At 40.7% G+C, this 23627-nt stretch overlaps 1 protein-coding gene across 1 annotated transcript in view; it reads left to right on the top strand.

Annotated features, from left to right (window-relative positions):
* Positions 1 to 23627, top strand: part of CSMD1 (CUB and Sushi multiple domains 1) — a 2896277-nt gene that overhangs the window by 1670268 nt on the left and 1202382 nt on the right. The window contains exon 10 of the mRNA XM_030195161.1: positions 2493 to 2614. Coding sequence (XP_030051021.1) covers positions 2493 to 2614 — 122 coding nt within the window. The remainder of the gene's footprint in view (positions 1 to 2492; positions 2615 to 23627) is intronic.

The following is a 23627-nucleotide window of genomic DNA, read 5'->3' as shown; positions in this document are numbered from 1 at the left end:
CTTTAAAACGAATAGAGAAAATATTTCTTCACTCAACGCGTAATTGAACTCTGGAATTTGTTGCCAGAGAATGTAGTAAAAGCAGTTAGCTTGGTGGGGTTTAAAAAAAGTACCCTTCTCCACCACTGCCAACTACAGGCTCCGCCCATTCTGCCTCGCCTCACCCTATGCCTGGAACAACCTTCTTGAGCCCCTACGTCAAGCCCCCTCCCTGCCCATCTTCAAGTCTCTGCTTAAAGCCCACCTCTTCAATGCTGCCTTCGGCACCTAACTCTCAGGGCCGTGCTGATGCGGTAAGCACCTGCTCACTTGCAAAATCTTTCACCTGAACTTGTGACTCTCCTATCTCCGCTGCCCTCCCCCTTTTCATGCAAAGGAGCAGTATTAATTGAGGCAGGCACGCTCTTCAAGTTACATGAGAATACAACCAGATTGCTATTTATGCTTCAGTTTGGGGCTAGCTCCTCAGTCAGGGTGAGTTTCAGAGCTTGAACCAGCATTCAAATTAAAGAGAACCTGAAATTTTAAAAGTGCTAAAAATAAGTTTTAAAAGTATTTGCCTTAAATCTAATTGCAGAATTCAGGTGCTGGGAGTCTGTACTTGGTTGTCATATGCTCAGATTTGTTTAAATCATATGCAAATTAGTCCGGTGTTTTTCACTAAACATTCCCATGAGTGTCTGTATGTTAATCTGCATTCAAATAGAGCTCTCTGATTGGATGATCAGCTTCTGTTAAGAAATCTGCCTGGGAAGTGAACAGAGTGAGAGCTGTCCTTTGCCAAGAGAGATATCCAGCTGTGACTTCCTGTGTTTGTTGACTGAAGTTATAAAAGAGCGCCTGATTGTGGTAAATGAGAAAATATAAGTGAAAAGAGATTGGTGGCGATTGAAGTTTCTCTAGTGAGAAAAGGATCTGAATATTTCAGGATTACTTGAAGTTTATGAAGAATAGAAAAGGGTGAATTTCAGTTTAAGAGTGTTTAAATCCTATAAGTTATATAAAGGCTAGGTAGATTTAAGTGACTGTAAGCAAGGAAACCTTAATATTTGATCTGAAATAAATATTTGATCTGAGATAGTTGATCAGAGATAAATGTTTGATCTGAATTATATCCTTTGGTGCAAAGGAGATTAGAATGCAATAGAGTATTTCTTTCTGTTTACCAGTACAGTCAAATAATTCCATTCCACTTAAATAATTTTTTGTTATATATATGAGGGAGTAGTATCTGGATTTATTGTAAATCAAATTGATTCCATTCACAGGAATTCATATTCACCTTCATGCATTCATCCGATATTATCTTTTAAGGATGAAGTTTTATTTTATGTTCACTCTGTCTCTTGTGAGCTGAGCACAGTTAGTTTCCTCGGCTGGCATGACTACATATTAGAGGTATTTTGATACTGTGTGAAGTTTTACCACAGACGGGTGACATATATAAAACATTCTCCTTGGATAGGATGTGATATGTGAAAATACATTTTGCTTTAATGAAATTGCTAAACTGTAGAGTCAGAGATTTATCAATGAGGGATACATACAGTGCTATTTTTTCCTGAGGTCCGGCTTACTTGCCTGCTCCCTTCTGTTCCTGCTCTGCTGGACGGGGGGGGGGGGGGGGGGGGGGCGCCAACTGATAGTCTGCAGGGGGGCACCTGAGACCCTAGGCACGGCCCTGCTAACTCTTACCTTCAGGATATCCGGACTGCCCCAAATTGACTGCCCCCATCGTATCGTCTACTCACTTGTCCTTTAGATTGTAAGCTCTTTGAGCAGGGCCTGTCCTTTTATGTTAAATTGTACAGCGCTGCGTAACCCTAGTAGCGCTTTAGAAATGTTAAGTAGTAGTAGTAGTAGTAGTAGTAGTAGTAGTAGTAGTAGATGGCTCCCTAAAGGAAAAGTCCATAGACCATTATTAAAATGGTCTTGGGGAAAATCCACTGCTTATTTCTATAATAAGCAGCATAAAATGTACTGTACTGTTTTGGGATCTTGTCAGGTACTTGTGACCTGGATTGCCCACTGTTGGAAACAGGATACTGGGCTTGGCAGACCTTTGGTCTGTCCCAGTATGGCAACAGTTATGTACCTATGTATTTAGTTAGATTCTTAGTTGTTGGATTTAGTCTACATGTTTTCAAACCATGCAGCTACTTTTAATGCATTGTTTTCTTTAAAAATGTACAAATGTGTATTACATTCCTTTACATATTTTGCATCTTTTCATTATTAATGGTACAAATATGCCTCAGTTCCCTATGGCTTAAGGTTCACACTCTATGGTAACTGCAACATTTTCATCCATGTTTTGGGGAGGTAATCTTCACTCAGTACATTTTACTGAAGTAAAAGATTTTAAAAGATACACTTCTAATAAAGATATGTTACAATTGCTTTGGAATTCAGTGAAAAATTGATATAAAATAGCACACATTTTACTTAATTAGAAATTATGTATTAATAATGCCTTATTCTTTCCCTTCTAGCAAGAACATGTGGTTCCAACCTTCGTGGACCAGCAGGAATTATAACATCACCTAATTATCCAGTTCAGTATGAAGACAATGCACACTGTGTTTGGATTATCACCACTACAGATCCTGAAAAGGTACCCTGTTTGTCTTCTGGAAATCTCCACTTTGGTTATCTTGGCCAACCCAGTTATAAATATGTATCATGAATGTTATATATATTCATTATCTATTGTGATACAAAATGCCATCCATGAAAATTCAAATGCAGAGTATATTCATCCAAATCATTTTTCTATAGATAAGATATTTTAGAATGCAACATACATCGTTTCCTTTTCATTATTGGTTTATTAATATAAATAATAACTGCCATAAATAACTGATGTTTAAAAATTGATAGTTTTGATTTGTTTGCATCTGCCTAAATTATTGCAAAAAGTTCTTAACAGTCCTTGTTTGATACATTCATTAACTTTTAGAGCTTTTACCTCTGTATTCATATTTATACCACTAACAAACCTGTCTCATTAGGCTGTATGTAGTGCTGTAGTTTATTTGAACATAGAGACCCTAAAAGTAGACAAAAATGGAATATAGATTTGTTTGCTCTTTTTCTTCTCTGTGGCAAATTATGAATCTGTTGTTGCAGTGCTAGGCAGTAGGTATAGATCAATAATTGTGTGTTTCTTTCCAATGTGGCTTGACAGCAAAACTACATAGCATAGAGTGAGCAGCACCAGTTTACCCACTATAATCTAGGCATCTACCTAGTGTTGCAGTCTCTAGGGGGCAGCAAAGAGCAGCAACAGCAGAAGGAAAACAATAGGCTCTGACAAGCCAACAGTGTCAAATACTATTACTATGTACTTTTACCTGCAGAGACACCAGTTTCCAAATAGCCCATTTACCCAGGGAAATTGATTTTAGCTATTGCCCTCAATTATTTATATGAAACTGTATGAATGTGAGAAAACTGTATTTAAGTTTTATGTCTGATTAAATCAGTTGAACTTAAGTAATTTGTGCAGGTGAAATGCTCTGACTCAGGAAGGGGAGGGGAATGATTGGAAAGCACAGATGATCCCTCATTGGTTTAAGAATAGTGCCGAAGTCTAAAATAATGTAGAAAACATTTTTTTCCATGCCTTCATCAGGTAAAAGAGAAATTGCTTAGGATAAAAAAGGAGGAAAGCAGCAGAAAACAGAGAGGCTCTTTGGATCCAAAACAAAAGTAGAAACAACACAAAGTGGGTCCAAATAGTAATAAAACAAATGTCTTTATTGAAAACAATCACCCGACGTGGTCCACGTTTCGCCTAATCAAGGGCTGCCTCAAGGGTACAAAAACTACAAAATATATTATAAAAACACATAGAAATTCAATATATAAATGTAAAATATAAGTCTAAAATAATAATTAAAAATATACACTGTACAGCATGCAGAGTGTAAGGGAACCAGATAAAAATATTTGTACTAAACACGGAGAGCATAACCAAAGGTACTTAGGGGTCCTTTTACAAAGGTGCTCTGAAAAATGGCTTGCGGTAGTGTAGGCACAGGTTTTGGGCGCATGCTGATCCATTTTTTTAGCGTGCCTGTAAAAAAGGCCTGTTTTTTCCCCAAAAATGGATGTGCGGCAAAATCAGGATTGCCAGCTGTCCATTTTGGGTCTGAGACCTTACCACCAGCCATTGACCTAGCGGTAAAGAATCCGTGCATTAATGACCTCTGCGCATCAAATGCCACTTGGCACGCATCCATTATGCACGCCCAAAAATAAAAAATACTTTTCAGATGTGCATATTGGACGCATGCCAAAAATGAAATTACCACAAGAGACACGCGGTAGTCAGGCAGTAACTCAATTTTGGCGCGCGTTGGGTGTGTGTAGACATTTATGAGGAAAAGGGCCCCTTAGGGAATTATTCTATAAAGATTATGCTCATAAATTTATGAGCATAATTTATGCTCATAAATTTATGCTCCTAAAATACGAGCGTACTCTATGCTCCAAAATAGATTATGTTCGTAATTTAGGAGCATAATTTAGGAGCATAACCTTTATAGAATAAGGCACTTAGGGGCCCTTTTACTAAGGCATGTAGGTGCCTAGGCATGTGCAATGTGCATCAATTTGGAACTACCGCCCAGCTACTGCGAGCCCCAGACAGTAATTCCATTTTTATGCGCGTCTAATATGCACAGCAGAAAATATTTTTTATTTTTTACCACGTGGTGCTATCCAGTTGGAAATTGCCAGTGTACGCATGCTGATGATTACCGCCTGGTTAACGAATGAGACCTTACTGCTAAGTCAAAGGGTGGCGGTAAGGTCTCAGGCCCAAAATGGATGTACGTCAATTTTAATTTTGCTGCACGTCCATTTTCAGTCCCCCAAAAGTCCTTTTTCGCAGGCACGCTCAAAAATTGACCATTGCGCGTCCAATACACATGCCTACAACAGTGCAGGCCATTTTTCAGCACCTCTTAGTAAAAGGAACCTTAATGTGCAATATAAGAAAAAATAAAATATATAAGCCATGCATTCAGTAATACAAAAAAGTCAAAGAGCTTGAGAGCATACTGTGCCATAAAAATCATATGTAATATGTGAAAGGTGCTCACAAAAAGTAAGAGAAAAAAATAAAAACTGAAGTGTAAGTAGCCAGACATATAAGAGGTTACAGTACATACCAAATGCCAAGAGTGCCAGCAGGGCCGGTCTTAGCAAGTGCGGGGCCCTATGCAAACCAATTTGGTGGGGCCCCGCCCCACCCTAGCTCCACCCCATTGATAAGATTATTACATTTTTAGAACATTTTTTTATTTACGAAATTTCAAATAAAGACAAATGAAGCGAAACTTGTACAAAAAAAACTGATTGAAATAATAAGCACAATGCTATCATGAAACCTCCCCTCCCCAGAAATTATTCAGTTCAAGTCCACTACAATTAGTAGCGGGCCCAAGCTGGGGGTGGATGCCGCGCCGGTGGTGGCGGGAGCGGAGTGGCCGAGCCGCGGGAATGGGGATCATCTCAGACAACTAAGGTGAGCAGCGGCGGAGGTCGGAGTGGAGGCACGAGCGAGGCAGAGTTGAGGCACTGTGCGGGGCCCCCTTAGGCATGCCGTGCAGGGCCCCCTTAGGCGCGGGGCCCTATGCGGTCGCCTTGGTCGCCTCTGTCTAAGACCGGCCCTGAGTGCCAGACACCTAACACTCTCAATAGTGTACTAGTTTAACAGAGCAGGAAAAAATTTTTGAACGAGAGACAAAAAATAGGAAATGATTAAATACTCATAAGATTGAGCAAACCAATTACTGGAAAAAATGATAATAAATCAGACCCAAAAAGGAACTCAACTAATTCAAAAGGAATAAGTATGCATACCACATATGTCAAAACAGGGACATGGTCATGGGAGGGCCATAGGCTTGTGAGGGGCATTCCAAAATATTGAGTGTATAGTTATAGAATACTAGGTATGCGCGCCCAACATGGGTGCCAGCATTTACACCAGGTTTCAAAAAGTGCAAGTCCAGCACCCAAAGGGATCCTTTCACTAAGGCGTGGTAGGGCTAATGCGCAAGTAATGCACGCTAAATTGACACTACCATTAGTGTAGCGCAGGTGCCCTGTGGTAATTTCAAATTTAGTGTGTGCTGTTTCCCGTGGTAGCAAATAATTTTCTATTTTTGTGCCATGGGGGCATTTCCGGTAGTAATTGGCAGCACTTACCACTCGCTAAAAGGGAAGTACTGCCAGGCTACTGCAGCAGCCCTCCCCCAGCGCACACCATTTTCGGTACTGCAAAAATATTTTAATTTTTGTAGCGCCGGTATGTACCTGGCAGTAATCGGGCAGTGCCATGCGCTCAGTGGGTGGCAGTAAGTGCTCCCCCCTAAAATGGCCAAATGGCAGTAAAAGGGGGCCTCGACGCGCATCAAAAACACACACTGACACCAGTGCAGGCCCCCTTTTGCCACAGCTTGTAAAATGTACCCTTAGTGCCATGGTATCAGGTGAGTTCCCACATGGACAGTTCCCATCAGACAGTTCCCACCCATCAATTCCCCCTGAGACAATTCCTACCAAGGACTCCCCCCTCCACCCCCCTAGACATTTCCCACTTTCCGTAACCTTTTTTTTCTTTTTTTTTTACCGACCATAGCTTCTTTCTTGTATCAGGTCCCATAAGTCCTGGTAATTTGTTATAAATTGTAATCATTTTGAGGGGCTGAATAAGGTTGAAACCTAGTTTGAGGAGATATCTGGACGGGGAAAGGGAGGGAGATTACTTGTCCTAGTGTGTTTTGTATTTTGGGGGTTATGGGTGGGAAATGTTCTCCTGGTGTGGTGGGAATTGGTTCAGTGGGAATTGTCCAAATGGGAATTGGTGGGTGGGAACTGTCCAGGTGGGAACTGACCTAGAACCAGTTCCATGGGGTGTTCATGCTACTCTTGGTGCCTTTGCTGCCAATACTTGCAGTAAATTTCACAGAATAGGGTGCATGGCTTTCTTTATTTTACAATAATGGAAACAAATGAGTTCTCAATAATCAATCATTGAGTGCCAACAACCAATTGGTAGTCATTAAAACTTGTGCATGCATCTGGCTGTTCACTATTCTATGAGGAGACACCACCTAACACAACAGCATAAAGATCACCACTCCATATCCCCGAACCTGAACAGATCGTACTGGACTACTCTGATTGAACTATGATGTCTACATCAAATAACTCCTAATATGTAACCGGTCTCTATAACGCTTACTGTAAACCACATTGAACCTACCACTAGGCGGGGAAATGTAGGGTATAAATGCAATGAGTGAGTAAATAAATAAATGTATAAGGCATGGTGTCTAAGTATATTAGAGTGTAACTCAAAAGGGGGCGGGCCATCATCATGTAAGGGGCATTTCAAAAAGTTGCAAAAATAGTTATAGAATACTGCCTCAGCGTGTCTAACTTGGGTGTCAGCATCTACACCAGGTTTCAGCAGGTGAAAGTCTGGATATAATGTATATAGTGCTATGCACATCTAGTAGCGCTATAAAAATGATTAGTAATAGTAGTAGTAATATGGGATGGCCAGAAGAACAATGCACCTCTCTGTGGAAATCTAGGGATTATGGGGCAGTAAAAGCCACAATTTAAAACAAGTGAGGTCTGACCAGAAACTACTATCATAAGACTTTTATAGTGGCTATGTTAGAGCCATTGGAGAGACCAAAGGCACTGGCTCTAATATTGAAAGACTTAACTCATATGTGGCTGGATCCAGAGGGAAAGACCAATGTTCAGGTAGTGGCAGAAGTATACAAATCTGTTTCCCTTTGCCCCTTCTTACCTTGATTAGAAACCAAGAGAAAATCTGGTAATATGGTAATGGACTTCCCGCAAATTGAGAAGTTTAAGAGCTCAACTGTAATATGCCTCAACAGCAGTACACAGAAGTGACATACTATTGATGTCACTTCTGTGTACTGCCGTTAAGGCGTATTACAGTTGAAGTCTTAAACTTCTCAATTTGCGGGAAGTCCATTACCATATTACCAGATTTTCTCTTGGTTTCTAATCAAGTAACAACCAAAGGAGATTTATTTGACCCCTGATGCAGGCTTAGATGCTGAAACATGGCTGTGTCGTGTCGTTTTATGCTTCTCAATAAAGTTCTTTGGATTTCCTCCACATTTGTCCTCACTTTTTTGTTTTTATTATCCACATGGTAACCATCCAGTGCGCGACAACCGCCACGAACGCCCCCTGTGGTAGAAAATTGAAAATTATTTTCTACCACAGGTTTTTGGCATGCGCCAAATTCGGAATTACCACCAGACGCACGTGCTAGCCGGACGGTAATGCTTATTTGACACACACTGCACACGCATAGGCCATTACATGCCTTTGTAAAAGGGCTCCTAAATAAACTTGAAACTTGCAATAAATGTTAGCAAACAAGCTATAAGAGATATTTTTCCCCCATGGACTATTGTAATGCATTTGTGAGGTATTAGTTCAATATAAAGCATATTGTTTCATTGACCAGAATGAATAGGCTAGCAGATGTCACGTACAGAGACATACATGCCCCTGCTCACATCATCCTCTTGCAACTGTTTTAACAAATTATTTTTTATTCAAATTAATTTCATTTAGGGGCAATTTACTAAAGCATAATAGGTATTTGTATTTACTGCAGGTTAACTTATTTTTGTGCCCTATAATTGCGTCCATGACAAATATTCTAATACTATCTATCCTCTCCTTACCAAAAATACAGCAATTTGTGTGAATCAATCGCTATGAATATAGACTGATCCTACTATTGTTAAAGATACCTAGAATATTCTTTCTGACCATATGATTGAGACAAAATAGTATGTCATATCAATAATGTATCAACTAATCTTACCAATTCTCATATTATTTCTGTATTCTAAGATAGAGTACGGGCAGTTAATTTGTTTCCTTTGTAACCTTACCTTTCATTCTTTAAGTCGTAAAAGCAGTTGCACTGTCCATGGATGTTTGCAGATTTTCATCAGTCTGAATGGTTGATGTGGAGGGGCATAATCGAACACAAACGCCTATCTCCATGGGCGTCTATGTCCGAAAACGGACAGACCGTATTTTTGAAAAAAATGGACGTCTTTGTTTTGTTTTGAAAATACGGTTTGTACGGACCAAATGGATTTGTTCGTTTCTGAGCTGGGTGGGGTTTTTTTTTAGCGATAATGGAAACTAAAACTGACCAGCTCAAAAACGTCCTAATCCGAGCCATTTGGTCATGGGAGGGGCCAGGATTCGTAGTACACTGGCCCCCCTGACATGCCAGGACACCAACTGGGCACCCTAGAGGTCAGTGCGGTGGACTTCCGAAACAGCTCCCACATGCATAGCTCCCTTACCACGGGTACTGAACCCCCAACCCCCTCACCCAAAACCCACTACCCACACATGTACAACACTACCATAGCTCTTAGGGGCGAAGGGGGCACCTACATGTGGGTACAGTGGGTTTTGGAGGCCTCCCATTTACCAGCACAAGTGTTACAGGTAGGGGGGATGGGTCTGGGTCCACCTGCCTGAAGTGCACTGCGGTACCCACTAAAAGTGCTCCAGGCCTCTAGGACTTGTTGCTGCTGTGGAACCTTGGCACACCAGTTGACACCTGAAGACTAATGTGTCCGAAAACATCCTTTATTGGAATGCACACGTTTACTCACAGTTAACTGCAGATCAGAGGTTGTGCCCCACTGGCAAAGAGTCTCCCTGGTACTGAGATTAGCAGTAGGTCAGAGCTGGCAGAATGCTGTACAATGCCCACTTTCATTAACATGGGTAACACATGAAAGGGAGCTAAAACTGGCTTACAAAAATGGCCACTACCTCATGGACTACCAGAAATAAAACAGGGCACACTCTGACCCAGTAAGCAGAGGGAAAAGCACCATGGGAGTAGAGCCTACCAACTACCAACATCGTGAGCATTTAACACAAGCTAGTGGAATCACGGAACCCAATACCCTACACCCACCACAATGCATTGCTGATGTGACTCTGCAGTGCGCATAACAGAAAAGGTATCACACTCACCCGAGAGCCACATCAGAACCAGGGAAAGGCTGTCAGAGGATAGAACACATTCTGCTGTCATGGAAGTGGGTACAGCATTTGAGGCTGGCATACAGTCTGGCAAAAAAGCTTGTAAAGTGGTTTTTTTTTGGTGGGAGGGGGTTAGTGACCACTGGGGGAGTCAGGGGAGGTGATCCCCGATTCCCTCCAGTGGTCATCTGGTCAGTTGGGTTACTTTTTTGGGACCTGGACCTGAAAAAAAAGGGTCCAAATAAAGCGGACCAAATTCTCGTTCAAAACGCCCTTCTTGTTTTGATTATCAGCTAAAGACGCCCATCTCTCCTCGGCCGATAACCATGCCCCAGTCCCGCCTTCACCACGCCTCCGACATGCCCCTGTCCACTTTGTTTGTTCCTGCACTGGAGTGCAATTGAAGACAACCAAAATCGGCTTTCAATTATACAGATTTGTTCGCCCACGGGAGAAAGATGCCCATCTCCCGATTTGGGTCGAAATATGGGCATCTTTCTCTTTCAAAAATAAGCTGGATGATAACCTATGGATTGTTATTTTTTAAATTGGTCTTTCACTTATGAGTAAATGCACCAAGACAGTTTCAACATTAACCCATACATATCCTGGATAGTGGAATGATGAGTCAAAAAGATGTACAAAGTACTTATCTTGTTATTACTTTAACAGAATATCCACACTTTTTGAGAAAAAAAAACAAAGGGAAATCCCATATTTTCCAAATTTGGCCAGAGCCAGCAATGTATCCCTCAGCTGGCCCTCATTCTAATTGCATTTTCTTGCTTGATTCTCCAACTTGAGCAGATAGATAGGATATACTGCCATTTCATGTTGATTCTTCATACATTTTCACACTGTCATATATTGAGGGTGGTAATTCTCTTACCTTGCTGTGTTCCTATCTTTCTCCTCCACATTTGACCATGGCATTAGTTCACACTCTGTGGCCAAGCTGTCTTAGATGATAAGAAGCATTACTCTATATCATAATGTCTAATTAAATGAGATCATCTTGGGACCATCTTAGTTTGTGCAATGGAATCTCAGAGCTGCCATTAAGTATATCCTCTGTCTAGTTTCCTTGTGTTGTTTCTTAGATTTACTACCTCTTTCAATTATTTGCAGTTCACAGATCCAAGATCTACACATCCACCTACAAATTGTCTTTTAGTCTGTTTAACATGGACATTTCTCTTAAAGTTATGTTTAATGCAGAGATTTAATTTTTCAATTTAATCTATACAGATGTGTTGGATTGTTTACTAGGTTAAAAAAAAAGAAATGATAAAATATTGTTGGGCTGAGTCATAAAAACCATGACAAATACGTTTATGCCCATATGGCTGTCTTTATGACTGTACATGGTCTTGACCTGTTTCATCAGTAAAGGTGATAAAGTAAATTTTAAATAAACTATAAACAATACTATTTACCCTGAAAATGTTGAGTGTGCATACTAAAATAGTAATTAGCATCTTATTGACAAAGTTAACAGGAAGCATAGCACACAAATGTTAAAATGGATGTGGTTCTTTAATCGTATATATGACTTCAATGTGCAGGAGCCAGTTAGCACTTAGAAGCTCTTTACTACCTTCATGAGCATCCTAGCTGGACTTTAAGAACTTCTGATTTTTTCCATCAAAAAAGTGTGCCTTCTCAAGGTCTTCATTCCTCCTTGTCTCCTAAATGACAAAGAGGGGCATAATCGAAAGGAACACCCACGTTTTGCTGAGGAAGTCCTCTCAAAACATCCCGATGGAGGGGCGGGGAAATCCGTATTATTGAAAAAAAGATGGTCGTCCCTAGACTTGGTCGTTTCTGATTTTCGGCAAAAATGGAAACCAAGGACGCCCATCTCAGAAATGACCAAATGCAAGCCATTTGGTCATGGGAGAAGCCAGCATTCATAGTGCACTGGTCACCCTGACATGCCAGGACACCAACCGGGCACCCTAGGGGGCACTGCAGTGGACTTCATAAATTGCTCCCAGGTACATACCTCCCTTACCTTGTGTGCTGAGCCCCCCAAAACCCACTACCCACAACCTGTACACCACTACCTTAGCCCTTACAGGTGAAGGGGGGGGGGGCTAGATGTGGGTATAGTGGATTTGTGGTGGGTTTTGGAGGGCTCACATTTAACACCATAAGTGTAACAGGTAGGGGAGTATGGGCCTGGGTCTGCCTGCCTGAAGTGCACTGCACCCACTAAAACTGCTCCAGGGACCTGCATACTGCTCTGATGGACATGAGTATGACATTTGAGGCTGGCATAGAGGCTGGCACAAAATATTTTTAAAGATTTTTTTGAGGGTGGGAGGGGGTTAGTGACCACTGGGGGAGGTAATCCCTGATTCTCTCCAGTGGTCATCTGGCCAGTTCGGGCACCTTTTTGTGCCTTGGTTGTAAGAAAACACAACCAGGTAAAGTCGTCTAAGTCCCCTTCAAGGACGCCCTTTTTTCCATTATGGGTTGAGGACGTCCATGTGTTAGGCACGCCCAAGTCCCGCCTTCACTACGCCTCCAACATGCCCCTGTGAACTTTGGCCATCCCTGCAACGGAAAGCAGTTGGGGACGTCAAAAATTGGCTTTTGATTGTACTGATTTGGACTACCCTGTGAGAAGGACGCCCATCTTCTGATTTGTGTCGAAAGATGGGCGTCCTTCTCTTTCGAAAATAAGTCTGAAAGGGTCCTCTTGGGTCTCTGTTTTCTGTCCTTACCATCAAAATCAGTGTGGGTCTCTGGGACCACCAACCATGTATTCAGACCTTAAAATTACCCATATGCTGAAACATACACATGTACGTGCCCAAACACATGTGTCAGCCATTTTAGTAACATATGTATCTATATTTGCTAAAGCTGTTAGTGGACCTAATGGCCTTTGCCAGGATCGCTTTTGGGGGTGGTGAACGTAAACAATTGAGGAACCAAGGGAGTAACCACCCTAATACCTCCAGTGGAGCGCTGCATGAAACAATTAGCTTACTCTACCTAGACATCCCTGGGAGCAGGTGTAAATTCCAACATTCATTTCAGTGGCCATAAACATGTATTCCCCTTCTGAAATGGGAAATGCACATGCATCTTTGTACCTCACTCTGTTACCTCTCAAAACACACCCAGACCACACACCTCTTGCCATATGCATGTATTCACATTTTGGACATGTACATCCTAGCTTTCTAAATGTGGAAGTTTTGACTTAGATGCAATATGTACATCTAAATGTCAGTTTATGCACATTCAAAATGTGCATAGGGCTTCTAAGAATACCAGCTTAATGAGTAAAGAGGGATAGTAGATTAACAAAAAGCTGCTATATGAGACGCTCGAGCACCTTTGGGAAAAGAAAATAATATATCTAAGGGTCCTGTTTACTTTGACACACTGTAGCGAGCTAGTGTTTTTAACATGCGCTAATGCTAGAGACACCCATAGGAATATATGGATGTCTAGCATTAGTATGAGCTAAATTTTAGTGTTCACTAAAAATGCGAGCGTGCCTTAGTAAACAGGTCCCTAAGTATCTAGAGAAGATCTATCAAAGATTTAAAAAATTAGACAGGCCAATTTAGAAAGTATATGTGCCTGAGCAGGTAGCCAATGTAACCAAACAAGAGATGGAGTAGCCCTATCAAATCTTGTCAATCGGAATATCAATTTGGCAGCTATATTTTGAAGAGTTTGCAATTTTTGTTGAAGTTTAAATGTAGTTGTGAAGTAAAGGCCATTGCAGTAGTCTAAGAGTAACCAAATCATGGTCTGGACCAATAATGAAAAATGTCCATCTGAAAAAATGGCATATTATCACAGGGTCTTGTGTCCAACAGTGACTTTGGTCCTCTTAGTATGACCAAGGACCAGGAGTCCTACAGAGTACATTGGGAAATTTTGCTTCTAAGAAAATAACTCACAGAGTAGTCCTTTGTGCTGGACCCCTTTATACTCAATGTGACTTTTACAGATACCAAGGTTCAGACATTTATTCTATCGAGCACCCACCCATTCCATATACCAGTACTGGCTCTGGTACTTCTTAAGCATTCAGGCTTCCCCTGGCAACAAAACATATATGGTTAGAGGGTTTGGGGCAATATGCAAATTAGGTTCTCTTCAAGGTCCCCCATACCTGTCAACCTTAAAAGGGCAAGACCTTTTCCTATAGTCCTCCAATATTAAGCTGTGATCAGAGACACAGAGCTCCCCCTTTTGGCATTCTCAAGATAGGGCATGACCTATGCCCATCACAGTATATGACGGAGTTGTCTGAGCTTTAAAGAGGCAGAAGGACAGTGTAGCATCTAAAATAACACCCAAGGTCTTTGAGGAATGTTCCACCTTCAGAGACAAACTATTAAGCAGCTTTAATTCATCAGGAATAGACTGTACTTGAGGATTTAACCATAACAGTTTGGTCTTATCCCTATTAAGTTGAAAATATGATAATGCGTCAATATATTTTATAAATGCAAAGAGAGATATAAATATTTCTTTTATATATTGTTTGATAAGAATTATAGAAAACATAGCTGTCACATTCTTAACCAGTGATTTTAAAATGTACTTTTAATAAATCTTACAAATGTTGCAAGTATATTACCTTGATTCTGGAGCACTCCATAACATTTTAAGTACACTCGTTAACAACAAGTGTGGATTTGTGACATATCAAACAAGAAAGATACTTCTTAAAAGATTTTTCTCTTTGAACAGAGAAAATAAGAGCACAGGAACAGTTTGACCTTATAGCAGTTATTAAACTCAAGCTGGTTAATCTGTCCTCCCTGGCAGTGACTTTGCAGTGTCATACTTTAGATATAAACCCATAAAATAATTACAACGCTCTTGCTTTTAAGTCCTGAACTGCCAAGCTAGCATGTAGAGGACTATTTACTAAGCCAAAATAAAATAATGCATTTTGAGCTATTTTACAATGCAAACATGAATCATGCAAGTACTGCTACTAGTTACCATTTTAGACATATGCAGTACTATACACATTTTTCCTCAATATTCTATATATGGAGCATAAACTTCCATGTGCATAATTGCATGCAATCCAGAGATGCATGCACAAAGAATTTGCTGAGCCAATTATTGCCAATAATTGGGTGCTAACAATCAATTATTGGCATTAATTGGCAGCAATTTCAATTTGCTTGTGCATGATTCTAAGGGCTATTCTATAAAGATCCATGCACATATCTTATAGCTTCAACTTCAACACACCCAACAGAGCCTGTAAATTCTTTAGTCACCCAAATAATATCCAAGCAAGAGTATATATAATAATTTAAATAATGAAAGACCATATTTTACCTCCGAGCAAAATAGCTTCTGCACACATGAACCTCAGCTAACAAAAAATAAAACTAAACGTCACAGTGCTTTTGCAATGGCTGACTTTGCCCCACATTTGTACTGACAGCTGATGTCATATCTTCACATATGATTACAAATTTACAGACTTAAATTTCTCTTAAATTTTTGTAACAAAAGCATTTCCTAAGGAACTTATCACAAATTTACGGACTTAATTCCTGCTAAACGTTTGTATCAAAAGTATTTATCTGGAACACTCTATTTACCATATAAGCTACTATGCAAGATCATAATTGCATTACTTGCAATCGCAAAACACACACGCACACACACACACACACACACACACACACACACACGCACACACACATAAACAAAAGAATGCAAAGAGTAGCTCCCACCCCTCCGCCCAGACTACCTTACAATCTCTTGTGGTCTAGTGGTGTAGTCAGGGTAAGAATAATCCCCAGCTGCTCTTTCCCCAGCTCTTCTCTCAAACTGACTGCTGTGACCTCTGCAGCAGTCTCATAAGATTGCCACTAGTGGTCATGGTAGCCACTTTGAGAGATGAGCAAGCATTAGCAGGAGTGACTAGGGATCACTCCTGCCCTGATTATACCCCTGGACCACCAGGGATTGTAAGATATATCCATGGGGAGCACCTACAGGTGGATAGGGGGAGAAAGACAATACCTGTTCAGAGGGGAGGGGGAAGAACCTGAATATTTTGTGCCCCTGGCCCAGCTTTGTCTCTTGGTGGCCCTGACCATAACCAAAACCAAAGCTGAAATTCTGTTGGCCTATAAAATATATGTGCACGAATGTTTTTGCGCAGATCAGAAAAGGGGGCATGGCCATGAGAGGGACATGGAAGGGGCAGGGTTGGTTCTAAGATGTGCACACAGTATTATAGAATTCGGGGAATCTGTGCCTAATTTAGGCATGGGGATGTACACCAGGGTTCAGTTAGTGAAAATCCTCGCACCCATAATTGAACACTGATCCTGGTGCAATCACTATTATTTAAACTGCACCCAACTCGTTTAGTGCACATTTTTTTTAGCATCCAATTATGGGTGCCATTTACAGAATTGAGTTCTATGGGGGAATTCTAAAATGCCTCCATTTATGCAATACATGGTTGTATAGTTGGAGCCTATTCTATAACAGAAACTGGGAATCCAGGTTCAGTTATAGAATACTAGTGTAACCTAGTATCAGCACAGCTAATATTTAGTTTCCCATGTTTACATTACATATAGAGCTGGAATAAGTGTGGAACAACATGCGTAACTTTAAGTATTCTGTATGTTACATGGCATAAGTGGGGGCACCGCCCATGTCCCACCCATGTTATAAGGAGAGAAGTTTTCAGCATGGTCCTACCATTAAGACAGGTTGTCTTACTATTAGTAACTAGCTAGTTTGATTCCCCTCTTGCAGAAGCACATCTAGCTCCCTCCACAGGTTCCCCCTCCCACTCACCTTCCTTGAAGCACAACATCACCTCTCTGAAACATCACAGGAATCTGCCTGATACCTGGTGCCCTAGTGGTGAAATGGGCAGGAGTGATGTCCACTATCTCCTGCCCAGTGTGGTTGGCTCCTTAAAATGAGTGCCACAACCTCTAGTGTTAGTCTCGCAGTACTTTTTTGGCCACCACCATACACTGAGCAAAAGATTTTGATGTATTGTCCATGATGACCCCTTAGATCTACATTCAGTAAATGGGGCCCAAATTTGAGTGCTGAAAAAATGTGTGCTGAGTGCCATTTTCTAAACAGTTCTCTGAGTTGGGTGCCATTTATAGAATAATGCATAATGATGAGATCTGTGCCCAACTTTGCTCACGAGGATTTAAACCAACTGAAGCCTGGTGTAAATCCTCGTATATGAGTTAGACATGGATCCCCAAAATTCTAATACTGCACACATCTTTAGTGAACACCCCTAACCTGCCCATTCCCCCTGCCAGAGCCATGTCCCTTTTCAGATGTGCTCTAAAAGATTTGTGTGTACATCTTTATAGTATAGCACTTAGTAAAATGCACATGCAAATCCTAATTGGAGCCAAATAACTATAGTAATTGTGTTAGTGCCTATTTATTGGTAGTTATCTCATTACTCAAATAAATTGCATGTGCATATTGGTTTATCTGCATGCCATTCAAGTCAGGCATTAATCCCCAGATTCTATATAGCGTGCCTAGAGATCCACATTTAAATCCAAGCATATTCTATAATGACGCACGTAACTTAATTGGCTTAATAAGCCAATCAGCATTGATAACAGAACTCAATGAGCAAATGATTGGCAATAATTAGAATTTATGCACACAACTCACTATCAGGCTCATTTTCGAAAGAGAAGGACGCCCATCTTTCAACACAAATCAGAAGATGGGCGTCTTTCTCACAGGGTTGCCCAAATCAGCATAATCGAAAGCCAATTTTGGGCGTCCCCAACTGCTTTCTGTCGCGGGGATGACCAAAGTACACGGGGGCATGTCGGAGGCTTAGCGAAGGTGGAACTTGGGCATGCCTAACACATGGGCATCCTCGATCCATAATGGAAAAAACAAGGGCATCCCTGACGAGCACTTGGATGACTTTACCTGGTTCTGTTCTTCTTACGACCAAGTCACAGAAAGGTGCCCAAACTGACCAAATGACCACTGGAGAGCATCGGAGATCACCTCTCCTTACTCCCCCAGTGGTCACTAACCTCCTTCCACCCTCAAAAAACATTTTTAAAATATTTTGTGTCAGCCTCTATGCCAGCCTCAGATGTCATACTCAGGTCCATCACAGCAGTATGCAGGTCCCTGGAGCAGTTTTTAGTGGGTGCAGTGCACTTCAGGCAAGTGGACCCAGGCTCATCCCCCCTACCTGTTACACTTGTGGTGGTAAATGTGAGCCCTCCAAAACCCACCATGAACCCACTGTACCCACATCTAGGTGCCCCATTCACCCGTAAGGGCTATGGTAGTGGTGTACGTTTGTGGGTAGTGGGTTTTGGGGGGTTTGTGGGGCTCAGCACACAAGGTAAGAGAGCTTTGTACCTGGGAGCAATTTTTGAAGTCCACTGCAGTGCCTTCTAGGGTGCCTGGTTGGTGTCCTGGCATGTCAGGGAGGCCAATGCACTACGAATGCTGGCTCCTCCCACAACCAAAGGGCTTGCATTAGGTCGTTTCTGAGATGGGCTTCCTTGGTTTCCATTATCGCCAAAAATCAGAAACGACCAAGTCTAGGGACGACCATCTCTAAGGACAACCTAAATGCATATTATCGAAACGAAAGATGGACGTCCATCTTGTTTTGATAATACGGGTTTCCCTGCCCCTCCATTGGGACATTTTGCAAGGATGTCTTCAGCAAAAACTGGGCGTCCCTTTCGATTATGCCCCTCCATATGTATTTTCTTTTTTTTTATTTATAACAATTTTATACATAAAATCAAGTATTCAACTTGTTTGAAAAGTGGTACATTTCGTATCATATACAATTTTAGGAAATAATTAACAAAAAAAGGAAAAGAAAAAAAATATTTTAAATTGAAATCCCCACTCAAGTCCACAATATGGGATTCAAAATGAAAAAGAAAGTGGAATTATTCTAACAGGAATGCATTTCTAGGAACATTCACTTGAGAAATTTACAGGCTACACTATTCGGTGTCATAATTATCCATATCAAGGGAAAGATGACATTTTCAATTTTCCTTATTTTGTCTAGACACTAAAAAGGCTGTTAGCTGAGTTGGTTCAAAAAATACATATTTAAGGGATTGGTATTTTACCACACATTTACAAGGAAATCTAAGAAAGAAAATTGCTCCCAGCTGTAACACTGCTGGCTTCATCAAAAGAAATTGTCTTCGCTTTTTTTGTGTCTCACGAGAGACATCGGGAAATATCTGAATTTTTTGGCCTAAGAACACTTTGTCCTAAAATACATTTTCATTAACCATGCCTTATCTGGTGGTAATGCTACCGTCACTATCAATGTTGTTGGAATAACTGGATCATTTTCTGAAGACTCAAGTATAGCTGAAATATTAAGATCTTGTTTCTGGTTTTCTTGATTTAATATTGGAAGGTAGTATGTATATCCGAGAGAAAGGTGGAATCATCTCTTCTTTTACTTCAAGTATTTCCATTAAATACTTCTTTAACATTTCCCTTGGGGATTTAGACAACTGTCTTGGAAAATTTAATAAACGAAGATTGTTACTTCTAACTGAATTTTCCAGTAGTTCCGTTTTTTTTCGCAGGAAAATCAAGTCTTTAACCATAGTCTCTTGTTGAGTTTGAAGTTTTTTAACTTCCAAGATCATATCGTTATCTGTTTGCTCTAATTTTTCAACTTTAGTATCCAGAATTTTAGTTTTTTGCTCAAGAGCCAAAAAATCCTGATTCAATTTATTTACTTGCGGGACAAGAGATTTTCCTAGGCCAACTATCAAGGTCCACAGCGAATCTAGCGTTACTTCCGCTGGTTTTTTAATTTCAAAAGAAAATTGTGTGGCCAGGCACTAGAACCAAATATCCAAGGCTAATTCATACAAAGTAGGCCACTGGAGCTTATGCAGGTCCTGGCTGATATTCAGACATGACCTGCATAAGACAGTTATGCATGCTCCAGCTGAATATTGACCAGGACCCACGTAGCAAAAGTTGACTTAGCCCCTCAACCCCCCCCCCCTTCACCTTGGTCTGTGTCCTGGTACAGATCCCCCTTCCTACACAAAATAACATAACCTCCCCTTACAATCATTTCTCCCACCCCCGAAACAGCATAAGTCCTCTTTTCTGATCCATCCTCCCGCAACCTGAATAGCATAACTCCCCTCAAATCTCCCCCTACCCCTGAAGAAAATCAAGGATAGGCCTGAGCCCCCCCCCCCCCCCCAATCCCCCACCTCTGTACTACTGACTGCAGCTAGAAGTCATTGCAGGAGAGGGATGCAAAATAATATAAAAAATATTATAATGCCTCTGTATCGCTCCATGGTGTGATCTCACTTTAAGTATTGTGTTCCATCATTCTGGTCACCGTATCTCAAAAAAGATATAGCGGAATTAGAAAAGGTTCATAGCACAGCGACCAGATAGAGGGGACAAAACTGCTCCCATATAAGGAAAGGCTAAATAGGTTAAGTTCTAAAATTGCCCCTTCCATATGTACATAAGTTCCAACAGTTAATACATGGAGGCCCCTGAATGATGCAGCTTTTCATTTCTACATATAGGGCCTCTCTTACCAATCTGCACTAGCAATTCCAGTATGGTAATGCTGAAAAAAGCATATTCACTTTGAATGGGCTTTGTCAGCATTGCTTTGCGGGAATCACTAGTGTGGTTTGGTAAAGGTGGTTCATAGTTTGTGTTTCTTTTTTTTGTCTTTTTCTTTAATCAATGGTCCCACTGTATGCTCTGGGAATTACAAGTACATTTGCTAGTGTCCCTAAACTTATTTTACAAAAGGCTTTTGCATTTGGCAGATGTTTTTGTATAAAGGGAGAATCATGGGTGTCCCGACCTGGATATCCCAATTAGTGTCTCAATTGTTTTACAAAATAGGGCTTTAAATATATTATTTTGAGATATGCGAGCATCATCACAGCTTCAAAACCTGTGTGAATAGGATGCTGTATATAAAAAATAAATTAAACAACATGATAATTACACTTATATGGAGAAGAAGGAGACTTCCATGGCAGCTACTGCATTATACAATGGATATTACCATTAACTCATATTTTCAAGTTATTTTCAATATTCATATACTTCTGTTTTACAAAGACCATTTACTCTGCCTTGATGTAATGCTGAGCTGTTCAGCATTTTTTGCTTTGAGAGCTTCACTTTTAATCGGTATGCTTATCTTGGCACTTCCTATGATCTAAATTGTTGCCTGCTCTTTCATCTCTGAAGACTAATTATACACTGCTAGTCCACCTTTCACTCACTGTTCAATATTATTAGATTCAAAGGTGCATACAAATTTCTTATTTTGTCACTTCCTAATGATTCTGTTGGTGTCTCAGAGTAGATCTCTGAACAATTTCCACATAGCTGTTCACGGTTATTTATTTATTTGTTACATTTGTACACCACATTTTCCCACCTATTTGCAGGCTCAATGTGGCTTACATAGTGCCGTGAGGTGATAGCCACCTCTGGTGGAAAACAAATACAGAGTAATGATACTGTCAATGAGATAAATAAGTACAGACACATTAGGGAATCATAGAGGGAAGTCATATATAGTGTTCATAATGTTCAATACAAGTTTAGGTATCTTTGTGTTGCTGGGTTCACACACTTAAGTTAGGTCGGTGGAGTATGCCTTTTTGAACAGGTAGGTCTGTAGTGATTTTTGGAAGTTGAGGTGGTCGTACTTAGTTTTTACAGCTTTTGGAAGTGCATTCCAGAGTTGGATGCTTATATAGGAGAAGCTGGATCCATAAATTGATTTGTACTTGGGTCCTTTGTAACTAGGGTGGCGGAGATTTAAGTATGTTCGTGAAGATCTGGTTGAATTTCTGGATGGTAGGTCTATGAGGTCAATTGTATATCCTAGGACATCACCATAGATGATTTTGTGGACCAGGGTGCAAATTTTAAAAGTAATACGTTCTTTGATTGGGAGCCAGTGTAACTTTTCCTGAAGTGGTTTGGCGCTTTCGAATCTCATTTCTATGTCCACTATAAGGATGTATAGGTGAACCCAGTTCGCATAAAAGCATGTTGTTCACAGAGAAAATCAGGGGAGGAGTAGCCTAGTGGTTAGTGCACTGGACTTTGATTCTGGGGAACTGGGTTTATTCCTGCTGTAGTTCTTTGAGATTCTGGGCAAGTCACCTAACCCTCCATTGCCTCAGATACAAATAAGTATGTAAACCACTTTAAATGTAGTTGCAAAAACCAAAGGAAGGCAGTACATCAAGTTCCTTTCTCTTATTCCATGCATTATGCACACATACTGCAGCTTGTGCTAGGTTTTCCTAGAGTCCAAAGAAGAGCAGAACACACATCTTAGTATGATAAATAGGCTTTATTTGTGCCACTCTGTAAAAACGTCCCAATGTGGCCATGTTTTGCCTCACTAGAGGCTGTGTCAGGGGCTAAAACAGCTGTATGGTAAAACATAAAACATTGACAACTATTAAAACATCTTCATAAAACATGAGTTAGGAACAAATCACCAACACATTATTAGAGGTTTGTTTCTTCCTAACTCACGTTTTAAGAAGATGTTTTAATAGTTTTAGTATTCAGGACTGGTGTTTTATGATTTACTGTATGTTTTTATGTCTCGAGACCTGGTGGAAGGAGAACAATCAATGGGGCACCGTTTTATCAGGATACAAATTATATCACAATGATAGAGTGGATCAAATTGGAGGGGGGTTGTACTATATGTTAAAGAGGGAATTAAGTCAAACAAAATAAATATTCTATATAAAACAGATAGCAATATTGACTGGTTAAATGCTATATCAGGGAGTGCTAGGGATGTAAAATTCTTAGTTGTAATAAATGACTGCTTCTTGGAGCAACTGTTCCAAGAACCAACAAGAGGGGCATCTCATCCTTAGTAGAATGCAGAGCATGGTACAAGAGGTAGCGGTGTTGGATCTGCTGGGAAACAGTGATCATAACATGATTAAATATGAGCTGATATTTGGAGTGAAGTCACTAAGAAATCTACTGTAGCAGCATTTAATTTTAGAAAGGGTGACTATGAGAAAATGAGGAAAATGATAAAAAAGAAGCTAAAAGGGTTGGGGGGCTCAACACACAAGGGAAGGGTGCTATGCACCTGGGAGCTCTTTTACCTTTTTTTTGTTTTTGTAAAAGTGCCCCCTAGGGTGCCCGGTTGGTGACCTGGCATGTGAGGGGGACCAGTGCACTACGACTCCTGGCCCCTCCCACGAACAAATGCCTTGGATTTATTCGTTTTTGAGCTGGGCGCTTTCATTTTCCATTATCGCTGAAAAACAAAAACGCTCAGCTCACAAAGTGTCGAATAAAACATGGACGTCTATTTTTTTTTCGAAAATACGGTTCGGTCCGCCCCTTCACGGACCCGTTCTCGGAGATAAACGCCCATGGAGATAGACGTTTTCGTTCGATTATGCCCCTCTCTGCCATACTTTGTATTGTTATTTGGATATTTTTACTGCTGTAAT

This window comes from Microcaecilia unicolor, chromosome 3 (genome assembly GCF_901765095.1).
Source record: "Microcaecilia unicolor chromosome 3, aMicUni1.1, whole genome shotgun sequence".
Lineage (NCBI taxonomy): Eukaryota > Metazoa > Chordata > Amphibia > Gymnophiona > Siphonopidae > Microcaecilia > Microcaecilia unicolor.
The sequence above is the reverse complement of the archived record's forward strand: the minus strand, read 5'-3'. Positions and strand labels throughout refer to the sequence as shown.